Below are 24,354 nucleotides of genomic sequence, written 5' to 3' on the forward strand. Positions count from 1 at the left end.
CAAATACTTATAGTAGAATGTTCATAATATCCTCAAACTAACATCATCTTGTAGTTTGAGTTTCCAGAAGATAGACAGACACACAGATAGATAGATAGATGATAGAACTATTAAAAGGGATTTATTAGATTGACTCACAGTTGGATGTTGTAATTCTGGAGAGACAGAGAACCTAGCAGCTACTCAGTCTAAGAATCTGGAATCCTCAGACAAAAGGAGCCAATGATGCAGCCCCAGTCAAAGGCTCATAGCCAGGAAGTCCTGGAGAGTCATCAGAGTGAACCTGCGTTGAAAAGTTGAAGAAGCTAGAGTCTGATGTCTCAGGCAAAAGTAACAGCAATAGACATTCACATAGAGTGGAGCTTACACACCGTCTGGCTTCCTTTTTCTTCTGTGTGTGTGTGTGTGTGTGTGTGTGTGTGTGTGTGTGTGTGTGTGTGTATGTATGAGAGAGAGAGAAAGAGAGAGAGAGGGAGCCTTATACTCTATTTTATTCACTTGAGCCATACCTCCACTTCTGGCTTTTTGCTGGTTAACTGTAAATAAGAATCTGAGATTTATCTGCCCAGGCTGGCCTTTGAATTTAAGTGCTCATATATCAGCCTTCTGAGTAGCTAGGATTATAGGTATGAGCATCCAGATTTTCTTCCATTTTTATTCCATCTGATCCCTGGTATATTAGATGGTGGCTCCTCTCACAGTCAAGCTGGTGTCCTCTCATTCTACTCTCTACAGTAGGTAGGCCCACAGATTTACCCAGAAATGTTGCCTTCCTAATTTCCCTGGCATCTCTCAATCCATCCAAGTTAACAATGAAGATTAAGCAGCACACTGTGCCCAAATGTACAATTTCAGATGAACCTAACTAACTTAATAGTGGTTTATTCATATAGTAGAATGAATAATTTTATTGTATTCTAATGCATGCTAAAATGTCACACTACTGCAAAAGGGAATAAACATAATTGATTCATGCAAAAATATTGAATGACTCTCAAAGCATTGCTAAGTGGATAATAGGCCTGACAGAAGAGACTACAAACTATGTTTCTATTTGGATGACTTTCTAAGAAGAGACAAAACTACAGTGTCAGAAATAAGGTCAGACAGGTTGGCCTGCAGAGTTACCAGAGGAATGATGGGACTTCTCTGTTCTGATTGTATAGAGCTTTACAGAACTTTGGTAAAACCCCATGAATTGTTTGGACTACCTTATTGTATGATGATTATACCCCAAGAAAGCTAATTAGTAAAAAGAATGATAATATTATAGTAAACACACCTGTGGAAGATTTCAGGATAGTGTGAACTTAATATATTGGACCAATTTATTATGAGAAGGTAATACTATTTTTGGCCATAAATTTTCTGGTAGATAGGGATTTATAAAAGCATGAAATCAGGTGAAGAGGGGTAAAACATAGCTGAGGGTGCTAGACTGCTACCCTGGTGCTTATAGACAAGAAGTAATGTCTCTTGAAAAATGTTGATTATTATCATCTTGTCCTTTTTGAAGTTTTTTTCTTATTTCATCTGATTATTTTTAATTCTTATTATCCTTAAACAGTTGTACAAAGGGGTTTTAATTCAACATGTCAGTGTATGAGAACAATGCATCCTGATCAGGTCACCCCTTCTAGTGTCCTCATCCCATCCCCACCATCATCTCAAGTTTCTTAGTCCCATTTTCTCATATATACATCGAATAGTATGACTGTATCTGCCCACCATTCCTCTCTCCACTCTTTTCCGTCTTCCCTTTATTTCCCACCTCCTTCTAACAAAACATGTTTCAGCTTCCCAGTATTCATTTTGTTAAACTGTTAGTGGAAATCCACCTCTGCTTATACTATACTTCAGTTAGTTTGTATCTCTTGGCTATTAATATTATAGGACATAGTTGAAAATTGACACATTTAGCAGAAATTTCTTTCTTTGTACTTATCAGCTTCATATTTAGGGATATTCATAGATCAGAGCATAACAAATCTTCAGAGCAAATCTTCCAGCTTTGTCTGTCTCCAGCAGAGGCCATGTGCAGCTACTCTGAGGTCAGCCCTGGTGGCCTGTGTTAGTTCATAAAGGGTTTGCTGTGTAAGAGTCTTTGGTTCTGTTTGTGTTATAACCATTAGTTTCCATAAATGCAAATGCATGGGGAATATTTGGGCCGTTAAGGAAGAGGTGTGGTTATACTGAGAATGAATTTGAGTAAAAAGGAAAAGGTGGTAGAAGTGGTGGATACAGCTGCCCCAGCTCTGAAGAGCCTATACCTTGGGAATAAAACGCTGTAGAACCAGAGGTGCTGGAGTGAAAAAAGGCAGAGCCAAGAGTCAGAAAAGTGCTGGCAAAATAAACATACAGAATGGAAAAACAAACAAACAAAACAAAAAACCCCTCAAACCAAGCCAGGCACTGGTGACTCACTCCTATAATCCACAGGAGACTGAAATCTGAGGATTGGGATTTGAAGCCAACTTGGGCAGAAAAGTCTGTGAGGTTCTTATCTGCAATTAACCACCAAACAGACAGAAGTGGAGCTATGGATCAAGTAATAGAGAGCCAGCCTTGAGCAAAACACCTAAGCAAGTGTTGGGCAGTGGTGTCTCATGCTTGTAATCTTAGCTACTCAAGAAGCTGAGGACTGAGGGTCAAAGCCAAGCCAGGCAGGAAAGTCCATAAGACTCTTATCTCTAATTAATCACCAAATGCCAGACATGGGGGAGGAAAAGGTCAGGGACAGCACCAGGCTCTTAGTTCAAGCCCTAGAACAAATAATCAAAAAAGTAAAAAAAGACACAATACCTCCAAGCCCCCTAAAATTAAAAAGAAAGAAGGAAGAAAAGAAAGAAACCCTCTATGAACTAGAAGATATACATTACTGTTAGACATTTATTTGTCCAAGGTTAATTCAAGAGCAGGCTCTCTGTTTCCCAATGTAATGGCTAAGTATGGTTTGGTGGAAGTGTAACTGATGAAACTTGAAGCAGCCTGGCTTTTCTGTGTGGTCAGCTCAGAGCCCTTTGGAATTTGCAGAACATCAAAGTGAAGGCTGAGGCAGCTGCTGCTACCCATGGCATCTAAGAAACCCCTTCTGGCCCTGTGAAGGCTCCTGCCTCCACATATTTCCATGTGGCTGGAACTCTTTGCATTCTGAAGAAAGATTTCCTGCAACCTGTAGATTTGTAGAAATGCATGCAAGTTCTAGAAATGTCCATCTCTCCTGGTTTGTTTTCTAAATCTAAAGTGATTAACAATGAGTAATGATTAACCACCTTAGAAATGCTGTCTGCTCATAGGTTTAATAGGTCTTTTAAAAGATATTTTTAGGTTTCCTCCCTTTATTATTTCATTTATGGTTTGAATCAACTCTAAAACAAAGTTTAAATGCCTTAAAATGGAATATCTACCCTGGTTTTGGTATAATCTTAACTGCTCAGGAGGCTAAAATCTGAGGATCATGGTTTGACCCCAGCCTGGGCAAGATAGTCCTTGAGACTCTTATCTCCTATTTATAAAAGTCAGAAGTAGAGCTGTGGCTCATGTGGTAGAGTGCTAGCTTTGAGCAGAAAAACAAAGGTACAGTGCTCAGAACACTGTACCCAGGAAACATCCTCTGCCCCCAAATATTTTCTGGGTTTAGATGGCACATACCTTAATATTCCATCAGAGGAGCCTGTATAAACCAGCAGCTATACAAATATCCTTGAGGACACAAAGTCATGTGTCTATGGTGTTTATGTAGTTTTATTTTATTTTTTTTATGTGTGCCAGTACTGGGGCTTGAACTGAGTGCTTGTTGCTGTCACTTGGCCTTTTCACTCAAGGCTGGTACTCTACCACTTGAGCCATACCTCCACTTTTAGCTTTTTGCTGGTTAACTGGAGGAGAGTCTCATATACTTTTCTGCTGAAGATGGCTTTGAACTGCAATCATCAGATCTCAGCCGCCTGAGTAGATAGGCCCCAAACGCCCAGTTTAGTTTTATTTTAGACACTGGAAATGGAATGACAAACACCAACCTTGCCATAAGAAATACAAGGTCATTAGAGAAATGTGAAGAGGGTAGACCGTTCAGCATGGCTAAGGGGACAATCATCGGTTACAGTCACCTATTTGGGCAAAAAAGTGAGCTTTTAATGCAAAGGAATATGAAATTATAGAACATGAATGAACAGCTGGAAATATATAGTCCCATATTAACACCTAGAAGGCAAATTCTAATGAAGGATTTTGGAATGTTTCTTATCTTTCTGGGAATGAAACTCCAAGCCCCAATTCCCTATGCCTCTTATAACAGCTAAGTCCATTGTAACTTTTAGTAATTGGTTTTTTATTAAACTAAGAGAGTGTAGTATAAATTTTTTAGCAAGTGGGCTAAATAGGTATTAACAGACCCTGGGATCCAACCACAATTTGTAACATGGTTCCTTTGGGAAAATGGATTCTAAGTGCCCAATAACTACCTTACAAATAGACTTTTGAATCATAGTCCGTTGGAGAATAAGGAACTGTTTGTGATGGTAATACCTTCCATTGGCTTGTGTGAGAACTGCACAGAAGGGACCTATATCCTGCCATATGTATGTGGTGAGCCCTGCTAGTCTGGGTTTGATCAAATATTATTGCTGAGTAGGCATGGAAGTTGTAGGAATGAAACCGAAAGCAGAGGTGAGAGAGAAGTCCAATAGAGAGCTGAAAGGATGAATCTACAGAGGTTTAGGTGGTAGGGAATGCTTTTAATCTCCAAGGCAATAGTGGGATTCTGAGCAGATGAAATGGAGTGGAGGGGAGCATAGGAAGGAAAGCAACTTAGGAGTACAAGTAGCTGAAGGCCAAAAAATCCAGAAGCAGCTAGTAAGAATCAAGAACTGTTTTTTGTTTATTTATTTACTTTTGTGTTGGTCCTAGGGCTTGAACCCAGGGCTAGCAAATGACTGCCATGGATATTAAAGGAAATTGAGTCAAAACTTGGATATCTCAATTCACTTGTGATTCAACATATGCACTGAGCACTTTTTAAAAATTTAATTTTATTGTCAAGGAGATGTAAGAAGGGTTACAGTTACATATGTAAGGTAGTGAGTACATTTCTTGTCAAACATTGTTACCCCTCCCTCATTTTTCTCCCACTTTTCCTCTCCCTCAGTGCCCCCCAAGTTGTAAAGTTCATTTCCAGTGAATATCTTGTATCACTATTGCATTGGTTCACACTTTGCCATGAGTTAACATGATCAGAAGTTAGTGAAAGGAGTCACTGGCTTCATCAGATTTACAATTTAATGTAATTCCAACCAAATACAAAAATGAGGCAAAGGTTATTAGGGCATGGTAGTAGTGATATATGGAATACACTCCTAGGAGAATATTAAGCTTGCCTTATTTCATTGTGGGCATTTTTTTTGCCTTCATTGTATTTTAAGATTTTAAGAAATCCCTTTGCACAGCTACTTAAAGATAATTTCTAAAAAGATTTTAAAAGTTGGGCACCAGTGGCTCATACTTGTAATCCTAGCTGCTCAGATGGCTAACATCTAAGAATCTAGCCAAGGCAGGAAAGTCCATGAGATTTATCTCCAGTTAACCAACAAAAACCTGGAAGTAGAACTGTGGCTCAGTGTTCTCTCTCTCTCTTTCTCTCTCTCTCCTCTCTCTCTCTCTCTCTTTCTCCCTCTCCTCTCTCTCTCATCCCCTCTCTCTCACACACATTTTTAAAATTTTTTTAAAAAATATTTATGAGGTAGATTACATGAAACACATCTTTTTTTAAAAGTCAATATTAGAGCATGTAGCCACTCATAACTATATTTTGGTTAGTTGACTAAAATAGTTTTGACTTACATATCTACTTAATTGAGTTAACATGGCTAGTTTGTGTTTTATTATGTGAGAAAATCTCTGGCCATGAAATTATCAGTGTGAAATTTTCCTAGTTACTGTAGTATAATTTAATAATTTTGGCTCTCTCGTAGTAAGTAGCCAAGGTATCTATATCTCCCACACATCCACTTCCCAGCTCCATGAAGCCTGGGTCCTGCTCATCTGAAAATGTTCCTGAAAGTTGGTGTGTTCAAAATGTAACCCCTAATCATATAGTGTTGGGGGGTGCGGTGGGGGTCCAAAGAGAGGTGATTGTGTCATGAAATTTCACTTTCACGAATGGATTAATGCCAATTAGAAAAGAAATTGAGACTTCAAGTTTGATCACTCAGACTGGCTTGCCTTCCTTTTCCCTCTGCCATAGGGTGACACAATATGGAAACTTCTTGGTCTTAGGCTTTCAAGTTGCCATAACCATGAGTTAATAGACATATTCATTATACATTTCCCAGACTCAGGGATTCTGTGAGAGTAACACATAACAGACTCAGATTGTGGTTTTCTCCCACAAGAAGATGGTGGAAACTCTTTCTTACTTTGTAATAGCTTCTATCTTCATTATAACTAAGGGGGAAAAGATATCTGTTCATTAAACATACTTCTTTAAGATTACAGTTTATATAATCATATGATAAATTACAAGAAAATATGAAACTTTGTACCAAAATGATTATCATCCAGACAAAATAATTTCAGACTTTTGTGCTTGATAAACTAAACCACATACATACATACATACATACATACATACACATAAATGCACACACACATACACACTATTTTTTTTGTGTGCCTGTCCTGGAGCTTGAATGCTGGACCTAGATACTGTCCCTGAGTTCTTTTGTTCAAGGTTAGCACTCTACTACTTGAGCCACACCTCCACTTTTAGATTTTTTTGGTAGTTAAGTGGAGATAAGAATCTCATGGACCTTTCTGCCTAGGCTGGTTCTGAACCATGATCTTTAGATCTCAGCCTGCTGACTAGCTAGGATTATGTGTGAGCCACTGGTGTCCTGCTTAAACCATAGTTGGATTAGTCAAAAATCTCCTTGTAGTTAAGCTAGATTCCCTGAACATGTACTGATAAATTCCCTGAGATGGTCAAAGCAACTTTTTTTTACAAAAATCTTTTTCTGAACTTCAAATAGTTATACAAGGGATTACAATTTAATGGGCCTATCTGTGTCTAGAGCCTATTGATCAGAGTCACCTATTCCATCATTCTCCCCTATCCTATCTGCTCCTTTTCCCTGCTCATTTAGAACTTCTTTGTTTTAAGCCATAAAAGATGGATCCAGGTTTTAATTCCATGTAACAAGACACCACACTAAGGTGCTTATTTAGGATACAAGTAATATATTTTGGTAGGTTTGGGTAGTTTGATTAGACATTTTCCATATATGTAAAAACAGTTAATTTCTTATTCTGATGATAACATGGAGAAAATGGTTTAATCTGATCTCAAATGGAATAGAAATTAATCTTTTTTTTTTTTTGGTCCGGTATAGGGCCTGAACTCTGGGCCTGGGCGCTGTCCCTCAGCTCTTCAGCTCAAGGCTAGCGCTCTACCACTTGAGCCACAGTGCCACTTCCGGCTTTTTTCTTTTTGCTTATGTGGAATTGAATCGAACCCAGAGCCTCATGCATGCAAGGCAAGCGCTCTACCACTGAGCCACCTTCCAAGCCCCCTAGAAATTAATCTTTTATGTATATATATATATATATGTATATGTATATATGTATGTGTGTGTGCTTATGTGTGTGTATGTGTTTATGTATATGTATGTATCTTTTGGAGTTTGTAAAGATTGCCTTTTAGAAAGTGAGACATAGTTGTGTTTGCCATTTGGATTTCAGTAATGCTATCTTTTGAACCATAAATAACATTTGTTTCTATGGAATTTCTACTCTGGGGCATCAGAAATAATGTCTGTGCAGTGTAAAGAAGAGAGATATAAGTATCTTAAAATCCTTAAATTGCATTTCTGGTGGAAGAAAGTTACAAGTTCTGGATCAACCAAATACCCCAACCAAAGTGATGATTGTAAATATCAAATGAATCCCACTCTGAGAATGGTGTGCATTACTTGTGTGTGTGTGTGTGTGTGTGTGTGTGTGTGTGTGTGTGTGTTTGATGACACTGAGGCTTGAACTCAGGACCTGGGCCTTGTCCCTTGGTTTTTTTGCTCCAGACTAGTGCTCAACCACTTAAGTGCCACAGCTCCACTTCTGACTTTTCAGTGGTTTATTAGAGATAAAAATCTCAGAGACTTTCTTGCTTGGGCTGGCTTTGAACTGTGAACTTCAGATCCCAGCCTCCTGAATAGCTAGGACGACAGGCATGAGCCTGAATACCCAGCTGAGTACAATGACTTTTAATGTGTTGTGTTACCAGGTTGAACAGTTTGTATTTCTCCATGTTCTGCTTTCAAAGAACTTACCTTGGAGTTCTGTTAAGCATACATATGTGATTCCCTTCTACTCTTGTTCCAGGCAACCAGGGCAGCCATCACTCAGCACTGCACAGATCTTGGCAATTTGCTAGGCAAAGAGAATGACATAGCACTCATCATCGATGGTCATACGCTGAAGTATGCTCTGTCTTTCGAAGTCAGGAGAAGCTTCCTGGACTTGGCACTCTCATGCAAAGCAGTCATATGCTGCAGGTAGGAATATCCAGATGGGCCCAATTGGTGTGTATCATGTATCTGATAGTCTGTCCTCTGGGCTTTATTAGAAGAAATCAGCGCATGAAAATTTCAGGCTTTAGACTCTAGGTCTAGGGGTGGGGACAATACAAATCCATCTTTAATTGTTGGTATGCATATTTTCTCAGTGATAATGATGTGTGTGTGGGTGTATGAGAGAGAGAGTGTACAGGGTTTTGAATTCAGGAACTGTCCCTCTTTGCTTTGGCTTTTACACTGAAGACTAGAGCTCTGTCACTTCAGCTACACCTCTACTTCTGGCTTTTTCATGGTTAATTGGAGGTGAGTCCCACAGGTTTGTTTGCCTGGGCTAGCTTTGAACCACAATCTTCACTCACATCTCAGCATCTTGAGAAGCTAAGTTTACAGGCATGAACCATCAGTGCCTGGCAAGCATTTTATACTTTTATTGTCTTTGGAGAAGATATGAGAGGCAAAAACTAGGATTTGTAGTAATGTTCATGGTGGGAGGGAGATGAATTTATAACATTCTGCCTTGAGCCATTATGAGCAGTTACCAGGGTCCTACCTATTTGGTTCTTTATTGCAGATGTCAGAGTTCAACCTTAAGATTTGTGAGGTGTGGAGGCCTCTTTCCTGATGTTCAGGGGCTATTTATTTTCAAGCTATAAGGTGCTTGGGTCAAGTTGATACCATGCCATGGTTTGTGTTATTGTGCCCTGGTTGGTCCCTCCTGGAATCTGGGAAGGCTTTTTATTAGGGAGGGCATTGTTAACATTCATTTGACTACAGGTACATGGATATCCAATTCTGATGAATACTTAAAAGTCAATTATAAAGAAGACAGATTTCTAGCTTAGTATCAGTGGCTCCTACATGTTAATCCTAGCTACTCAGGAAGCTGGGATCTGAGGATCCCTGTTCAAAGCCAACCCAGGCAGTAAAATCTGTAAGACTCTTCAATCACCCACCAGAAAGCTGGAAGTAGAGCTGTGGTTCAAGTTACCCGTAGAGCACCAACCTTGAGCAAAAAAGCTAAGGGACAGTGCCCAGGCCCTGAGTTTAAGCCCTGGTATGGGCAAAAAAATGAAAACTTGAGAAAGATGAATGGTGAAAACTTGAGAAAGATGAATGGTGAAAACTTGAGAAAGATGAATGGTTACCAAAGGCCAAGAACTGGCTGATGGCAAACAAGTAGAAAAAAAAGGGATGGGAAAAATTCCTTTGTAAATAAAGTGAATAGGTACTGATTGGGTGAATTTCTCCATGTGGGCACTTCTGTTTTGTTACAAAGCTACAAGTCGTGGTGAGTCACTTCTGCCTGTCAAACCCTAACATTAACCAAGAAGACATCTTCCAGCTTATTGGTGGCAGAAACAAACAGAAGTAACAGAAACAACAAAAACAATGCAGGAATATACTGGTAAAGTGTATCACAAAGCAAACATGCTAAAATCTTTCAAGGGGAAATCAAAAGTTTTTCAAAGGGAAATCAAAACATGTGTGTTTGGATTCTCAGGGGAGAACCAGGAATGCCTTAGGCTTTACAGAAACATGCTCTCTTCTGACCAGGTGCTTGATGCTAAATAAAACCATCTCCTTCCCCCTTCTTGCTTTGGCTGCCTTCACAGAGGCTTTGTGTGTCACACAGTCTGTATGCTTAAGGACATTTCAGGCATGAGTTCAAACTACAGTTGGCACGGAAAAAGGAAATTTCAAATTAAATACTGTGACTGTCTACCAAATAGAGGCATAACCTGAAAGAAAGAATCAAGGAGAGTTCACTCTTTTCTTGCTCTCAGGGGCATTTCTTGGCTGATCTCACACTTTGGATGAAAAATAAAATGGCATGTACTTAAAAAAAAAACTCCTGCACTACATAAGTACTTATGGTTCATTGAGAATTTAAATGTGAGCTAAATTTAATATGTGGCTTCCTACGTAAGATCAACCTGGATTTTCACTTTTTGTCTTTAAAATATAATCATTGTAGGAGTTATATTATTCTCTAAGAACAGGAAAAGAGTTTCTTTTTCAGATCATAACTTTTCATAATGTGTTTTTAAAATCAGTATTGATTCAGAGATGGGCAAATATAGTGTAAAAATGGGTAACTTCAAATTAAAACAATTTTAATCAGGCATCAGTGGCTCATGCCTATAATCTTAGCTATTTAGGAGGTGAAGATTGTGGCTCTGGGGCTGGGAAGGTGGCTCAGTGGTAGAGCGTTTGCCTTGCATGCCTGAGGCCCTGGGTTCGATTCCTCAGCACCACATAAGCAAAAAGAAAAAAGCTGGAAGTGGCGCTGTGGCTCAAGTGGTAGAGCGCTAGCCTTGAGCTGAAGAGCTGAGGGACAGCGCCCAGGCCCAGAGTTCAAGCCCCACGACCGACAAAAAAAAAAAAAAAAAGCCAGAAGTAGAGCTGTAGCTCAGTTGTAGAGTACCTGGGGTGGAAAAAGTTAAGTGACAATGGCTAGGCCCAGAGTTCAAGCCCTAGGACCAAAATAGATAAATAAAAATTAAAATAAAAAACAATTGTAGAAAATGAAGGGAACAAGACAGAACTTATTAAATATTTTGCTGAAATGAGAATCATACAAAAAATCAAATTAAATTTAAAAATATAGAAAGTCCTCAAAAACCCAGAAGTGGTAGTGTGGCTCAAGTATTAGAGCACAAGCCTTGAGTAAAAAAAGCTAAACGAGAGTGCCAGGTCCTCAGTTCAAGTCCCAGTACTAGCACAAAAAATAAGGTTTAATTAATTGATTAAAAGAGAATCATAAAATTTTACTAATTATATATTGTTATCCATAGATATTTGCCATTTAGCTACAATCCTAGTAAGGTCCTAATATGGTCAGCAGGATGCTAAATAGTACACACACACATACACATAAGTAAATAAAATGAGAATCATACAGTTTTGCTAATTATATGTCATTATACTTAAATATTTTTCATTTATCTAAACTCCTAGTAAGGTCATAATGTGGTGAGCAGGATGGTGACTGGTGTGTACTGTGCTACTGTGCTATAAATTATTGCTGTGAACTGGTCTGTCCCAGATGTCTCTCATCTGTGGGCTTAATGTTTGCAGTCTACATTTCTAGGTGTGTTCCCAGGTATTAGTTGAGAATAAAGAAACAGGAGGTGATCTTTGCTCTTCAGCACAAATAGTATCAAATATGTCATACTATTATCCTTGCTTCTCTGCATCTCCTCTATACTTTAGCTTTTTGGAATCAGGACCTCTTTGAGGCTAATATCCTTCACATTCCTATTTTGCTATATGCAACAGATTCATTTCCTTTCAGCATGTGTGTGTGTGTGTGTGTGTGTGTGTGTGTGTGTGTGTGTGTGTTTGCGCGTGCTCGCACGTGCACATACCAGGTTTTTTTTGTATGTATGTGTATGTATGTGCCAATCCTGAGGCTTGAACTCAGAGCCTGAGCATTGTCCCTGAACTTTTGTGCTCAAGGCTAGAACTCTACCACTTGAGCCACAGCAGTTTTTTGGGTGCTTAATTGGAGAGAAAAGTCTCATGGACATTCCTACCCAGCTGGCTTTGAATTGTGGTTCTTAGATCTCAGTTTCCTGAGTAGTTAGGAGTGAGCTACAGGTGCCTGGCTCTAGCATTTGTTTTTAGTGATTCCTCCTTTGAGAGATTTTCTTCTCTCTCTGACACTTTTTCTTCTCCCTGTTGATTCTACTCCTTTTTTGACTCTCTGAAAGCTTCTGAAATGTTTTCCCAAGGACTTAAGACTCTGGCTGTATCATATTCCCACTCTGAATCTTCTTCATATGTGAATTCTGTTTGCTTACTTATTTGCCCATTCTGGGCTTGAACTCGGGGCCTGAGCACTGTCCCTTAATTTTTCCATTCCATGCTAGGACGCTACCACTAGGATGATAGTTCCATTTCTGGCTTTATGCCAGTTAATTGAAGAGAATAGTCTCATGGACTTTCCCTTTCTGGGCTCATTTTGAAGCATAATTCTCAGATCTTAGCCTCCTGAATAGCTAAGTTTACAAGTATGACACACCAGCTCCTGGCTGCATTTCTGTCTATTGTTATAGCTTGTCTATCTTATACATTGTAGTTCTTTATATCAACATTATGTAGAATCATCTGGAGAAACTTAAGAAAATATTGCCCTTGGCCACATAATAAGTGTACTAAATTGCAAAGCACGTCTAATTTTAGGATTGTACCCAAAAGGATTAACAACAGGAACTCAGTCAAATACTTACATGTTTGTTTGTAGCAGCCTCTCTTGGTCACAATAGCCAAGAGATGGAGACAACTCAGTTCATGATTAAATAAATAAAATGCAATATATCCATACAATAGAATGTTATTTAGCCACAAAAAGAAACAGGTTGAATAAAATAAAATAGCTATAAATAAGAAGACATATTATGTAGTCCCACTCATATGAAATATTCAGAATAGATGAATCCACAGGGAGCTGATGGTAGAAGGGATATGGAATGATTGTGTCCCTGGTACAGGATGATTGCATCACAAACAGAGGATTTCCTTTTAGAGATGATGAAATGCTGTGGAACTAGCTGTGGGTGATGGTTGAACAGCATTTTGCTTATGTTCAGGACACTAGAGTTTTATACTTTAGCATGGTTAATTTTGTATGAATTTTACTTCAATAAAAATATACTAACTAGGGGCTGGGAAGGTGGCTCAGTGGTAGAGCGCTTGCCTTGCATGCATGAGGCCCTGGGTTCGATTCTTCAGCACCACATAAGCAAAAAGAAAAAAGCTGGAAGTGGCGCTGTGGCTCAAGTGGTAGAGCGCTAGCCTTGAGCTGAAGAGCTGAGGGATAGCGCCCAGGCCCAGAGTTCAGGCCCCACGACTGGACCCCCCCCAAAAAAAATGTACTAACTACTCAGAATTGCAAGATCTGAGGATCACAGTTAGAAGCCAGCCCAGGCAGGAAAGTTCATGAGAACTATCTCCAATTAACCACCAAATAGCCAGAACTGGAAGTATGGTTCAAGTGGTAGTGCACCAGTCTTGAGCAAAAAAAGCTCAGGGACAGCACCTAGTCTGCGTTTAAGTTCTAGGATCAGCACACCTAGTCTGCGTTTAAGTTCTAGGATCAGCACACACTAAACAAACCAACCAACCAACAAGCCAAGCACTAGTGACTCATGCTCGTATCCTAGCAATTCAAGAGACTGAGATCTGAGGATTGTTGAGGAAAACTAGGCCAGGCAGAAAAGTCCATGAGACTCTTATTTTCAATTAACCACCAAAAAGCTAGAACTGGAAGCTGTGGCTCAAGAGCTAGAGCATTTACCTTGAGCACTAAAGCTCAGGGACAGCACCCAGGCCCTGAGTTCAAGCCCTTGGATTGGTACGTGCATGCATTCTCTCTCGCGTGTGCACATACACACACACACACACACACACACACACACACACACACACACACACATGGGTAAAACAATTCATTGAAATGAAATGTTTGATGAAGAAAACAAAATGAAGTATTTGAATGGCGTGTTGGTCAAGAGAAAACAACTTTTTTTAAAGATTTTGATTCATAACCTCTTCCTATCCACCACCCCCCCCAAAAAAAAATTCAGTAAATTGGAGCTTTAGGAATTTTACCAATATTCTGGTTAATTCCCCTGAGCAGTTATGGTTAAGAAACAGTGACCACTCCAACCTGCTTGTCTTCTGTGGTCTCTGTTTTGAATTCCAGACCTGAGATGCATCTATGCCTATGACTTTTATCCCCTATCACTGGGCACCTTAAATTCAAAATGTTGTTGAGCAGAATGAGTTATAACCTTTGTGGCTATGTCTATCCTTTCCTGCATACCATAAGAGCAAAATTAGTTATTTGAAGTTAAAAATTCCTATCTTTTCATTTTGTTGATCCTTGATTTTATAATGAGTAAATAAAGGCCTTTGATAAATCATATCATGTTACCATGATCTCAACAAGTAATGGAAGAAGTAGCCTAGTATCTTAGATATGGGTTGTGTCAGGTCAGCCTGTGCTAACCTAATTGTGTCAGCTGCTTCAGTCACATATCTTTTACTCTTAGGATTCACAATAGTATGTCAACACTTTTTGCTTTTACCCTAGTTTTCAAGCTGTAGAATGTTTACAAGTTTTCAGAATTTATCATTTCTCCAAAGGAATTACAGTCATGTTGAAAATGTATAACCCCTTTTATATCATCTTTATAATAACAATAAAAAATTTAAAAAAGAAAATATGTAAACCATTTTTAATATATCCCAGAACATTTTTTTTGTGTTCTCTTACTCCTTTTCTCAATTGTCCTTTTTTTCTTTGAAGCCCTTTATTGTTTGTCAAAATGGAGATAAAGTTTTGTTGCAAGACTACTGGGGGTATAGGCAAACTTTGACCTCTTGGGACCATTCAGAAATCTTTAAGTGACTGTGTCTCATCAGGAAGCAAGTCATGAAAGAATAATCAGTGTCTTCCTGTGAGGAAGTCAGCAATGGCCTCTCTGAACTCCCCTGCAAGTACAGGTGATGCTGGTGGCCCCAAGCATCCACTAGCCAGTGGACGTGATTTATGACTGCATCTCTGGGCAAAAGATGGAGGAAAGGGAAAGCCTCACAGCAGGGATTTCCAATGGATGTGCAAATTAAGAGCTTTAGAAGACATCATTTATTTTCTTTAATATGTTTAGACTAGTGTCTCTCAAGAGAGAGTCATAGCTAAACATTCAAAATCTACTGTGATACTGTGGAAATAAAGACAGTTGAGAGAAAAAGGCAATGGGCTCACTGCATATCTTATAAGACTTTGGGAGTTTGTATTTTTCTAACTCTTAGAGTGATTTATATTTCTTGTTAAAAAATTAGAAATTAGAAATTCGAACACAAGAAGAAAAAAAAAGGCATTTACAATGGCACCAACTAAATGATTCACTGTTAAGATTTGGTGCTAAAACCCAGACTTCATTCTGTGAAAATACTTTTTTTTGGTAAAACTTCACAGAGTGGTTACAGCTGTTCACAATATGCAAATTGAAAGGGTGTAAACAGTTTTAACAGTAGAAATCACAATAGTAATGTAAATTTGTTTTTAGAAAAACGCAATAAATATTTTTATCTATTTTTAGTTGCTGGATGTTAGATCCAGTTTTAAACTATTATAGGATTATGATTTGTATGTGTGTGTTTATATACACATGCATGCATGCAAGAATACACATGCTGGTACTGGGCTAGAACTCAGGGTTTCACACTCTCTTTTGTCTTTTTCTGCTCAAGGCTGACACTCTACCACTTGAACCACACCTTTACTTCTGGCTTTTTGCTGGTTAATTGGAAATAAGTGTTTCACAGACCCTCCTGATAGAGCTGGCTTTGCACCATGATCCTGAGATCTCAGCCTCCTGAGTAGCTAGGGTTACAGGTGTGAGCCACATGTGTCTGAAAATTTCTATCCCTAATTGTTGCTAAGATGTGATGATGTCCATAAAATATTGCTGTTAATTACATGTAAATATATAACAAGATTTGAGCTTTTCTTCTGAGAAAGGGAAGTTTGTTTTTTTTAAAGCTTAATAAAAGAGAGAAATGACCAGCAGCCTTGTCTCTGTAGAGAAAAACTTATTTCCATTTGTTGAACAGAGTAAGTTGGATTCTAAATCCCAGTTTGGGCATGTATATACATTTTCTCACATACACAAAGGAAAAGAAAATCATCATAGGCTGATGTATTGAACAGAACTGCACAGTATTTAAAGGCTTCATTAGACGCCTGGCTCAGCCTTCTAGCTTGTTCTAGACTCAAGTTATCACATAATCTACATCCAAAAATCTTTGCACTCTTTCTCTGATTAATGAGGCATGATGGATAAGAGGAAAACAGAATGCTGAGCATTTTGTGTGTGGCATTGTTAGTAATCTACATACAGATTTATGTCAAAACTGAGTTCAGGCATAGTAATTAGAATTGTACACCAATTGTGTTTTGCTTGGCCTCCATATTGGTAGGGATCCAATCATACAATTGCTAAAATAAAACTTTTCTTTACCTCTTTTCATTGATGTGATTTCTCAGCATCGTGCATGTTTTAGTTCTATGCCAGCTTCCTATTTATTCAAGGGAGCATTATTAACTTGTTGAGGTTGTAAGATTATCCTTGAGCTGTTTGAAGTATGATGGCTTAACAGATATTTGCACATTTCTTGATTAAATGTAATTAAGGTGGAATTCATTTTTAGGCAGGCCTTTTTTCTCCATTTAGCTCTAACATAAAGGCTGTTGCTTGAATGATTAAGTCAATTTTCTTTGGTCCTTGCTGGCTTTATTGTTAACTCTGCTAAAGAAGAGTGTGCTCTTTAGCATTATCTTGAGTAAAAACGATTTCTAAATCTTAAAGCTTAAAAATGCTTTTTCTGCTGGTATGTTAGCCAGATGCTGATAGTTTGAACCTCTAAGCCTAGCTACTCAGGAGGCTGAGATCTGAGAATGACAGTTTGAAGCCAGCTCAGACATGAAAGACTATGAGACTCTGATCTCCAATTAATGAGCAAAAACTGAGAAGTGGAAATGTAACTCTAGTGGTAGAGTGCTAGCCTTGAGAAAATCTAAGGGATAACACATAGTCCCTGAGTTCAAACCCCAGTGACAGCACACATACCTCCCCCGCACACCTAAATAAATATTTACTACAAGATAAAAATTAGGAAGCTCTTCTATCAGAAAATCTGCTATAAGCAACCAAACCAAAAAGACATTTCCACCATGGGAGTTGGTCCATAATAATATACTTTGTATTTAATTGGGAGCACATCTGTAGGAGGTCACTTTTCCTCTGAAATAGGACCATTTTTTTTGTGTGGTTGTGAAACATAATTTATGTGGCAGAAATTGCCTTCAATTGCTTGTCACATTAGTGTTTCTAGACTAGAAGCTTGGTTACCAACAGGGGCCACAGAACCAACCTTTTCTTTTTTTTTTTCTTTCTTTTTTTTTTGGGTCCAGTAGTGGGGCCTGAACTCTGGGCCTGGGTGCTGTCCTTCAGCTCTTCAGCTTTAAGGCTAGTGCTCTACCACTTGAGCCACAGCGCCACTTCCGGCTTTTTTTTCTGCTTAAATCTAACCCAGGGCCTCAAGCATGCAAGGCAAGTGCTCTACTACTGAGCCACCTTCCCAGCCCCAGAAGCAACCTTTTCTTTTGTACGGTAGTCTAGGAATTAAGCTAATAGGGTCTCTGAGCTCCCATACATCTGCTTTTAACACACTGGGACCCAGAAGAACTCACAGAAACGTCACTTTTCAAGTGTTTCTCTTATTTTCTCCTCCTTTCATCATGTTCATGAGTGATTAATTCACTACTGTCATTCTTGACAACATTTCTTGCCAAATAAAACAGGGTGATATGAGGCTGAACTGTGGTTCAAAACTCTGAAGCAGAAGCTCATAATATTTGGCATCTTTCTTAGCATGAAAACAAACCAGAAACCTGGGGGCAGGATGTTAAGAACAGTGCTTAATTAAACATGTGGTATATGTCATGAATATTTATGCCCCAAAGTCTTGCCTTGTAACAGTAGTTGTACTTAAAAGGCCTTTTTTCTTCTCTTTCTATGAAATAGTTTACTATGTGCTTCATTAGTACAAAAAGTGTCCTGTTAACTTGGATTATGAAATAAACCTTCCCTGCTCCTGACAATGATAACACCTTTCTGATGGAGAAAGTAAAATCCTTCTTAGGTTAATTGGTCCCAAAGAAAATTATGTTTTCCATTTTCCTGCCTAGGCACCTGACTCTTGGCTCATTTATCATTTCTTGATTTATCAATGCTTTCCTCTTCCTGATTCTGACAGCCAGGATTCTGCCTTTGAAAACCACTTAACATACTCCATCCTGGAAACTTGACCATCCTCCAGCAACAATATGAGCCCCAACGTTAGTTTAGGAGTGAGACTGGTTCTTCCTCATGGTGAGCACACACTTCTCTGGTTGGTCTCTTACTTGTTTAGAGAGGAAACAAATGACAAATAAAAGACATACATTGAAGATGTTTGCTTCTCAAAGTTCTTGACACTATTTTTCTTTTGGCCCCATCTAGGCCCATCACCGTCCACAGCTGCTATGTCAAGGGATAGAGTGAATTAAAGTTGCTGGGTTGAGGGAGCCTGTGGTGACTTCTAAGCTTTATTACCACTGTCATCTTCAGAGTTCTGTGGGGTCAACAGAGACTGATGGCCACTGCTGAATGATTTGATTTCAGTTGTTGTTAAACAGTTGACTGAGTTCTGCCACAGTTCCAGGGCCAAATTGTCTCTAGTGGTTTTGTTCCTGACAGACCTGCACATGAGAAGTGGGGAAGACAGATAGCTATCCCCAGCCCGACCCTCCCATCCACTTCCCAATTCCTGGGTCATCTGAGAAAAACAGAGCATTTCTTCTCTTTCTCCTTGTAAGCAGCATTCTTGCTGCTGTCTTTCACCACTTAGACACACCAGTCATTAAAGACCAAAGTAAATATACCAACTTGAAGATAATCCTTTTATAAATATACAAGCCTCAAGTTAAAACCGTCTGTCCATCGTTTGTGCAGTTTTTCTCCCTGTTATTTGTTTTAATGGATGGGTGTTATTTGAAGATACTAGATCTTGAGAAATTAAAAGTCCTGCTATCATAATATTTTGCTTTTTTTTTTTTTTACAAATTCTTGAACCAAAATGTCCTATTTTCTCCTGAGAAGATCATAATGAATACATATTGAATTTTATTTTCCTGCGACAGAAAAGAGTAACAGTAGGGAATAAAAGTTGCTGTGTAAAAATATGAGAATACATTTAAGTTCAGTGTTTCTGATGCTGTCTGTCAAGAGATGAACTTTAAATTATTAAAAAACCTGACACTAAATATCATGCTAATGTAGAAAGAGATGAATCTTTTAAAGGGTAAAATAAAACCCAAATGCTGTATAATGTTACTTTTCTTTTCCTTTTGTTTCTTTTTAATTAACACAAAGTATTTATACATATTTATGGAGTATGGTACAATAATCTGATATATGAATATAGCCTATTGAAATTAGGTAATAAAGCATTTCTATCTCAAACCTTTATAATTTCTATGTCTTGGAATCTTCATATGCTGCTTTTATAGTTATTTTGAAATATATCATAAATTGTTCTATGCTGTAGTTGTTCCTCTCCTGGGGGATAGAATGCTAGAATTAGTTGCTCCTATGAAATATTTTTATATTCCTTAGGATTCCTCTCTCAAACCTTCCTCACTTTTTCTGTCTCTAGTGACTGTGACTGCTATTCTACTTTCTTCTATGAGATTGATTTGTTTTTTAGTTTCTACAAATGAGCTAAAAAAATCAATCTCCTGGCTTATTTCATTTAATGTGACATTCTCCAGATCTGTCCTTCTTTTTGTGAAAGAATGATATTCATCTATGTATTCTTTATCCATTCATCTACTGATGATACTGTCTAATAGCCAGATACAGTCTTTCTGGTGCTTATGGAATGCTAGTTTTTGGTTAGTCATTGTAATGTGTGTTGTTTCCAACAGACTTGAGAACATGAGCCTGCTTTAGTCTAATGTATTTACAATGTCTTTAGCTTTGCCAGCTGAGGTTGTATAAGTAGTGCCCATTAGAAAAGGATTCTCTCTCTCTCTCTCTCTATATATATATATATATACACTTTTATTAACTTTAAGTAGTTGTACAAAGAAGTTACTTCTCAACAAATCAATTTATGAATACAATGCATCTTGATCAATGTTGCCCCTTTCATCATTTTCTACCATTCTTCCCAACCTAATCCCTCCCATTCATTTTCTTAATCTCATAGGATATGCATTGAATATCATGACCACATTCTTGGCTCTCTTCCTCTTTTCATTCATCTATCCCCACTTCCCCTTGATTTCCTCCCATACCCTCAAGTACCAGTTTCCTGGTTTTCATTATGTTGGACTATGAGTTCATTTTCTAAGGAATTATACTATTTGAATTCTCCCCTGCAAATACCATACTTCAGGTAATACATTTGTGTACACTTGCATTCAACTTCACATGTGTTTACTTGTACATTTATAAATTTGTTCTAGCTCCTACATTTGAGATAAAAACATGTCTCTTGTCTCTCTGGGCCTGATTTACTTAACATAATTCTTTTCCAGGTCCATCCATTTTGTTGCAAATGATGTAATATCATTCTTCCTAATGGATGGGTAAAGTTCCATTACACACACACACACACACACACCACGTTTTCTTTATCCATTTGTCCACTGAAGGGCATCTCAGCTGTTTCCTACCTTCCTTTTACCCATGTCTCCATGTATACTTAACCACAAGGAGTCTTCATCTTCCAGGTGTTGAGGTTGTTTTCTATTGGTTCAGTGCTACTGCTGCTAGGAGCCTGGAGAACAAGCCTTGTAAGGAATTCTTCCTACTAGGTGCACACTCAGGTGAGGGGGAAATTTGGAAGTGAAAGATTCTTTGGGAGAGGCCAGACCTTAAGCTTTCAGGCTGAATCATAGGCCTATTGCACATGCCACTAATGGCAAGGCTGATATGGTTTTGCTGAGTAGTCCAAGAGACTAGATAATACATGAGAGGGATACAGGTGATCTTGTCTATTAGGGTTTAGCATAGAATGCTGTGAAAACAAAACTAGTACTAATCTACATTACTCAGGTATTCGTCATCAAAATTCTCATGGTAGCTCTTTTTGATCAGCTGGAGTTTCCCTAATAAGGTCTGAGTTTGTGTGTGCAAAAAAAAGAGTTGGGAATTGGGGTGGAGGAAGATGGGTGAGTAGAATTGCCTAGACAGGAGATAATAGCCTTAGAAATTTTCCCCTGCACAAGGTGCCTGGGAATTCTTTGTGTTTAAAACCATGCTATTCCAACAAAGATAAGTTATGGCACTTGATAAGAAGCAAAAAATTAAAAAACTAGAAAGAATTCGGTCTTGAAGCTCTAAAGCTATTGCATTTAATTTACAATGCCACATCTGTCATTAAAACGATCTGAAGATTAACTTGATTTATTTTTGTCTTAATACAAGTTAGCAAAGTTAGCAATATAATCCTTAAAATATAGCTAGTGTTCTTTGTGTCAAATTCCCTTCTTTCTGACATTTAATGATGCATGTTTCTCTTTACTCAAGTCCTGGCTTTGGTAGCTGTTCTGTAAGTTGAAAACAGCAGACATTAGCCAGAAGCCAGTGGCTCATGCTCGTTATCCTTGCTACTTGGGAGGCTGAGATCTGAGAATCATGATTCAAAGCCAGTCTGGGCAGGAAAGTCTGTGACACTCTTTATCTATCTCCAATTAATCACCAAAATATAGAAGTAGAGCTGTAGCTCAAGTGGTAAACACTAGCCTTGAGCAAAAATATTCAGGACAGACTCCAGGCCCTGAATTCAAGCACCAGGGCCAACACACACTCAGGGACAGTGCCTGAGTTCAAGCCCCAGTATCAGCACCAAAGAGAGAGGGGGAGGGGAAAGGCATTGCTTCTGATTCCAACTTGAAAGGTATCAAAATAATAATTCTGCATAACACACTTCATGATTCTCACTAGATCTGTTTTTCCTGATAGGACTTAGAAATTCCACCAGTTCTTCTGTAAGTACCTCAGTCAAATATTTAGTAAAGTAATGTGGAGGAGAAAATCCAGGTATAATAAAATAGCTCTCTCAGAATCTCAGCCCTTGTACAGGAAAGGACTGTAGTTCTTTCTGGGAGTGAGATCAGCCCTCACCTTCCCACCTCTGTTGATGAGGTCTGCCCTGATCTTGTAGCATGTGTTTAATTTCTAGATCTCCAATAGTGTGCTAAGTATATGATATGAGCAGGTGGAGTTGAAAAACTTAAACTTGCTTGCCGTTGGCATTTTAATTTCTTTCCTCTTAGTATGCAATATATTGTTTTATTATAGAGCTTAAAAGTCCAGACTGAGAAGGAAAAGGAAATAATATTGTATGCAAGTAGCTAGGAGGTTACATGGAACAGATGGCAAGAGGCCACTGGCCATGGTGTGTGTATACCTGAAATTATGAAATTATGCTGTGTCCCCAGCACCTGATTCTTTTAATTTTGGTACTAGGTAGGTGATTATATTTTAATTGATGCAGTGATGTGGGTTTTAGGGCCCTATAGTAATGTTGAGAAAGTTGGTTGAGGTCACTTTTTGTCATTATGAAGCAAAGTAAATATTTCAAAATTGAGTCTTCAAACTAGACACTTTTGGTTCATGCTACCTGTATGTAATTCTACTACTCAGGAAGCTTTGAACAGAGAATTCCAATTGAAAGCTAGCTATAGGCAGGAATGTCTACAAGACTATCTCTAGTTAGCCAGAAAAAAAGCTGAATCAGAGGCATGGCTCAAATGTTAGGGCACCAGCCACAAGCAAGAAAGCCAAGTGAGAAAATGAAATCCTGAATTGAAGCTTTGGTACCAATGCTTGTGCATGTACACACACACACACACACACACACACACACACTCACTCACTCACTCACTCACTCACACACCTCTGAGTGTTGGAGTAAGTTCCTTGAGTTGGATTAGGCCTTGAACTTTGTTTTGCTGCTGTGCTACTGTATCTAGAGAAAAACTAATTTTTCTTTAATTTTATTTTCTTTTTGCCTGAAGAGTTGCCAAAAACATCTGAGACAGAATGTGACTTTAAGAAAGGATTATTTTTAGCCAAGAATATCAAAGATGAAAGCACCAGTGTTTTACTTTTTTTGTTGTTGTTGGTCATAGGCCTGAACTCTGGGCCTGGGCACTGTTCCTCAGCTCTTCAGCTCAAGGCTAGCACTCTACCACTTGAACCATAGCACCACTTCCGGCCTTTTCTGCTTATGTGGTGCTGAGGAATCGAACCCAGGGCCTCATGCATGCAAGGCAATCACTCTTCCACTCAGCTACTTCCAAGCCCTGTTTTACATTTTTATCTTATTTTTTTGGGTCCGGTCATGGGGCCTGAACTCTGGGCCTGGGCGCTGTCCCTCAGCTCTTCAGCTCAAGGCTAGCGCTCTACCACTTGAGCCACAGCGCCACTTCCAGCTTTTTTTTCTTTTTGCTTATGTGGTGCTGAGGAATCGAACCCAGAGCCTCGAGCATGCAAGGCAAGCGCTCTACCACTGAGCCACCTTCCCAGCCCCCCGTTTTACATTTTTAAAATAGTTTAAAAATAAAGGTCCCAGCCGGGTGTCAGTGGCTCACACCTGTAATCATAGTTACTCAGGAGGCTGAGATTTGAGGATCGTGGTTCAAAGCCAGCCTGAGCAGGAATGTCCGTGAGACTCTTATCTCCAATAAATCACTCAGAAAACTGGAAATGGTGCTGTGGCTCAAGAGGTAGAGCGCTAGCCTTGAGCAGAAGAGCACAGGGACAGCGCCCAGGCCCCGAGTTCAAGCCCCATAACTGACAAAAAAAGTCCCTGTATTTCTTCTAGAAGATTTAATTAGAAGAATTTAGAAGAATGGTATTTAGAAAAATAGTAACTATGTAATAAGAGGTGGGTCAAATATTTACAGTAAGTGAGGTTGTACTATTTTGTACAGTATGGCTTATTGCAGAAAATGGTACAATGGATTAAACCTTGAATGTTTGCTCAAGTTTTCTCAAGTTTAATTCATGTTAATTCACGTGCCTGGAATATATTTATTCTTAGTGTTACATAAAGTTCCATTGTATGAAAATTAGCACAACTTATTTTATTATTCTCCTGTCAATAGACCTTTGACTTATTGCCAGACATTGGCTATTATATACTATAGGGCTACAAAAATAGT

The 24,354-nt window shown here is 38.7% G+C and overlaps 1 protein-coding gene across 1 annotated transcript in view; it reads left to right on the top strand.

Annotated features, from left to right (window-relative positions):
• The window catches only part of LOC106000803 (phospholipid-transporting ATPase IB), a 407,841-nt gene that overhangs the window by 160,735 nt on the left and 222,752 nt on the right, over positions 1-24,354 (top strand). The window contains exon 24 of the mRNA XM_013036039.1: positions 8,371-8,543. Within this exon, the coding sequence (XP_012891493.1) occupies positions 8,371-8,543 (173 nt within the window). The remainder of the gene's footprint in view (positions 1-8,370; positions 8,544-24,354) is intronic.

Source organism: Dipodomys ordii, unplaced genomic scaffold (genome assembly GCF_000151885.1).
Source record: "Dipodomys ordii isolate 6190 unplaced genomic scaffold, Dord_2.0 Scaffold243, whole genome shotgun sequence".
Classification (NCBI taxonomy): domain Eukaryota; kingdom Metazoa; phylum Chordata; class Mammalia; order Rodentia; family Heteromyidae; genus Dipodomys; species Dipodomys ordii.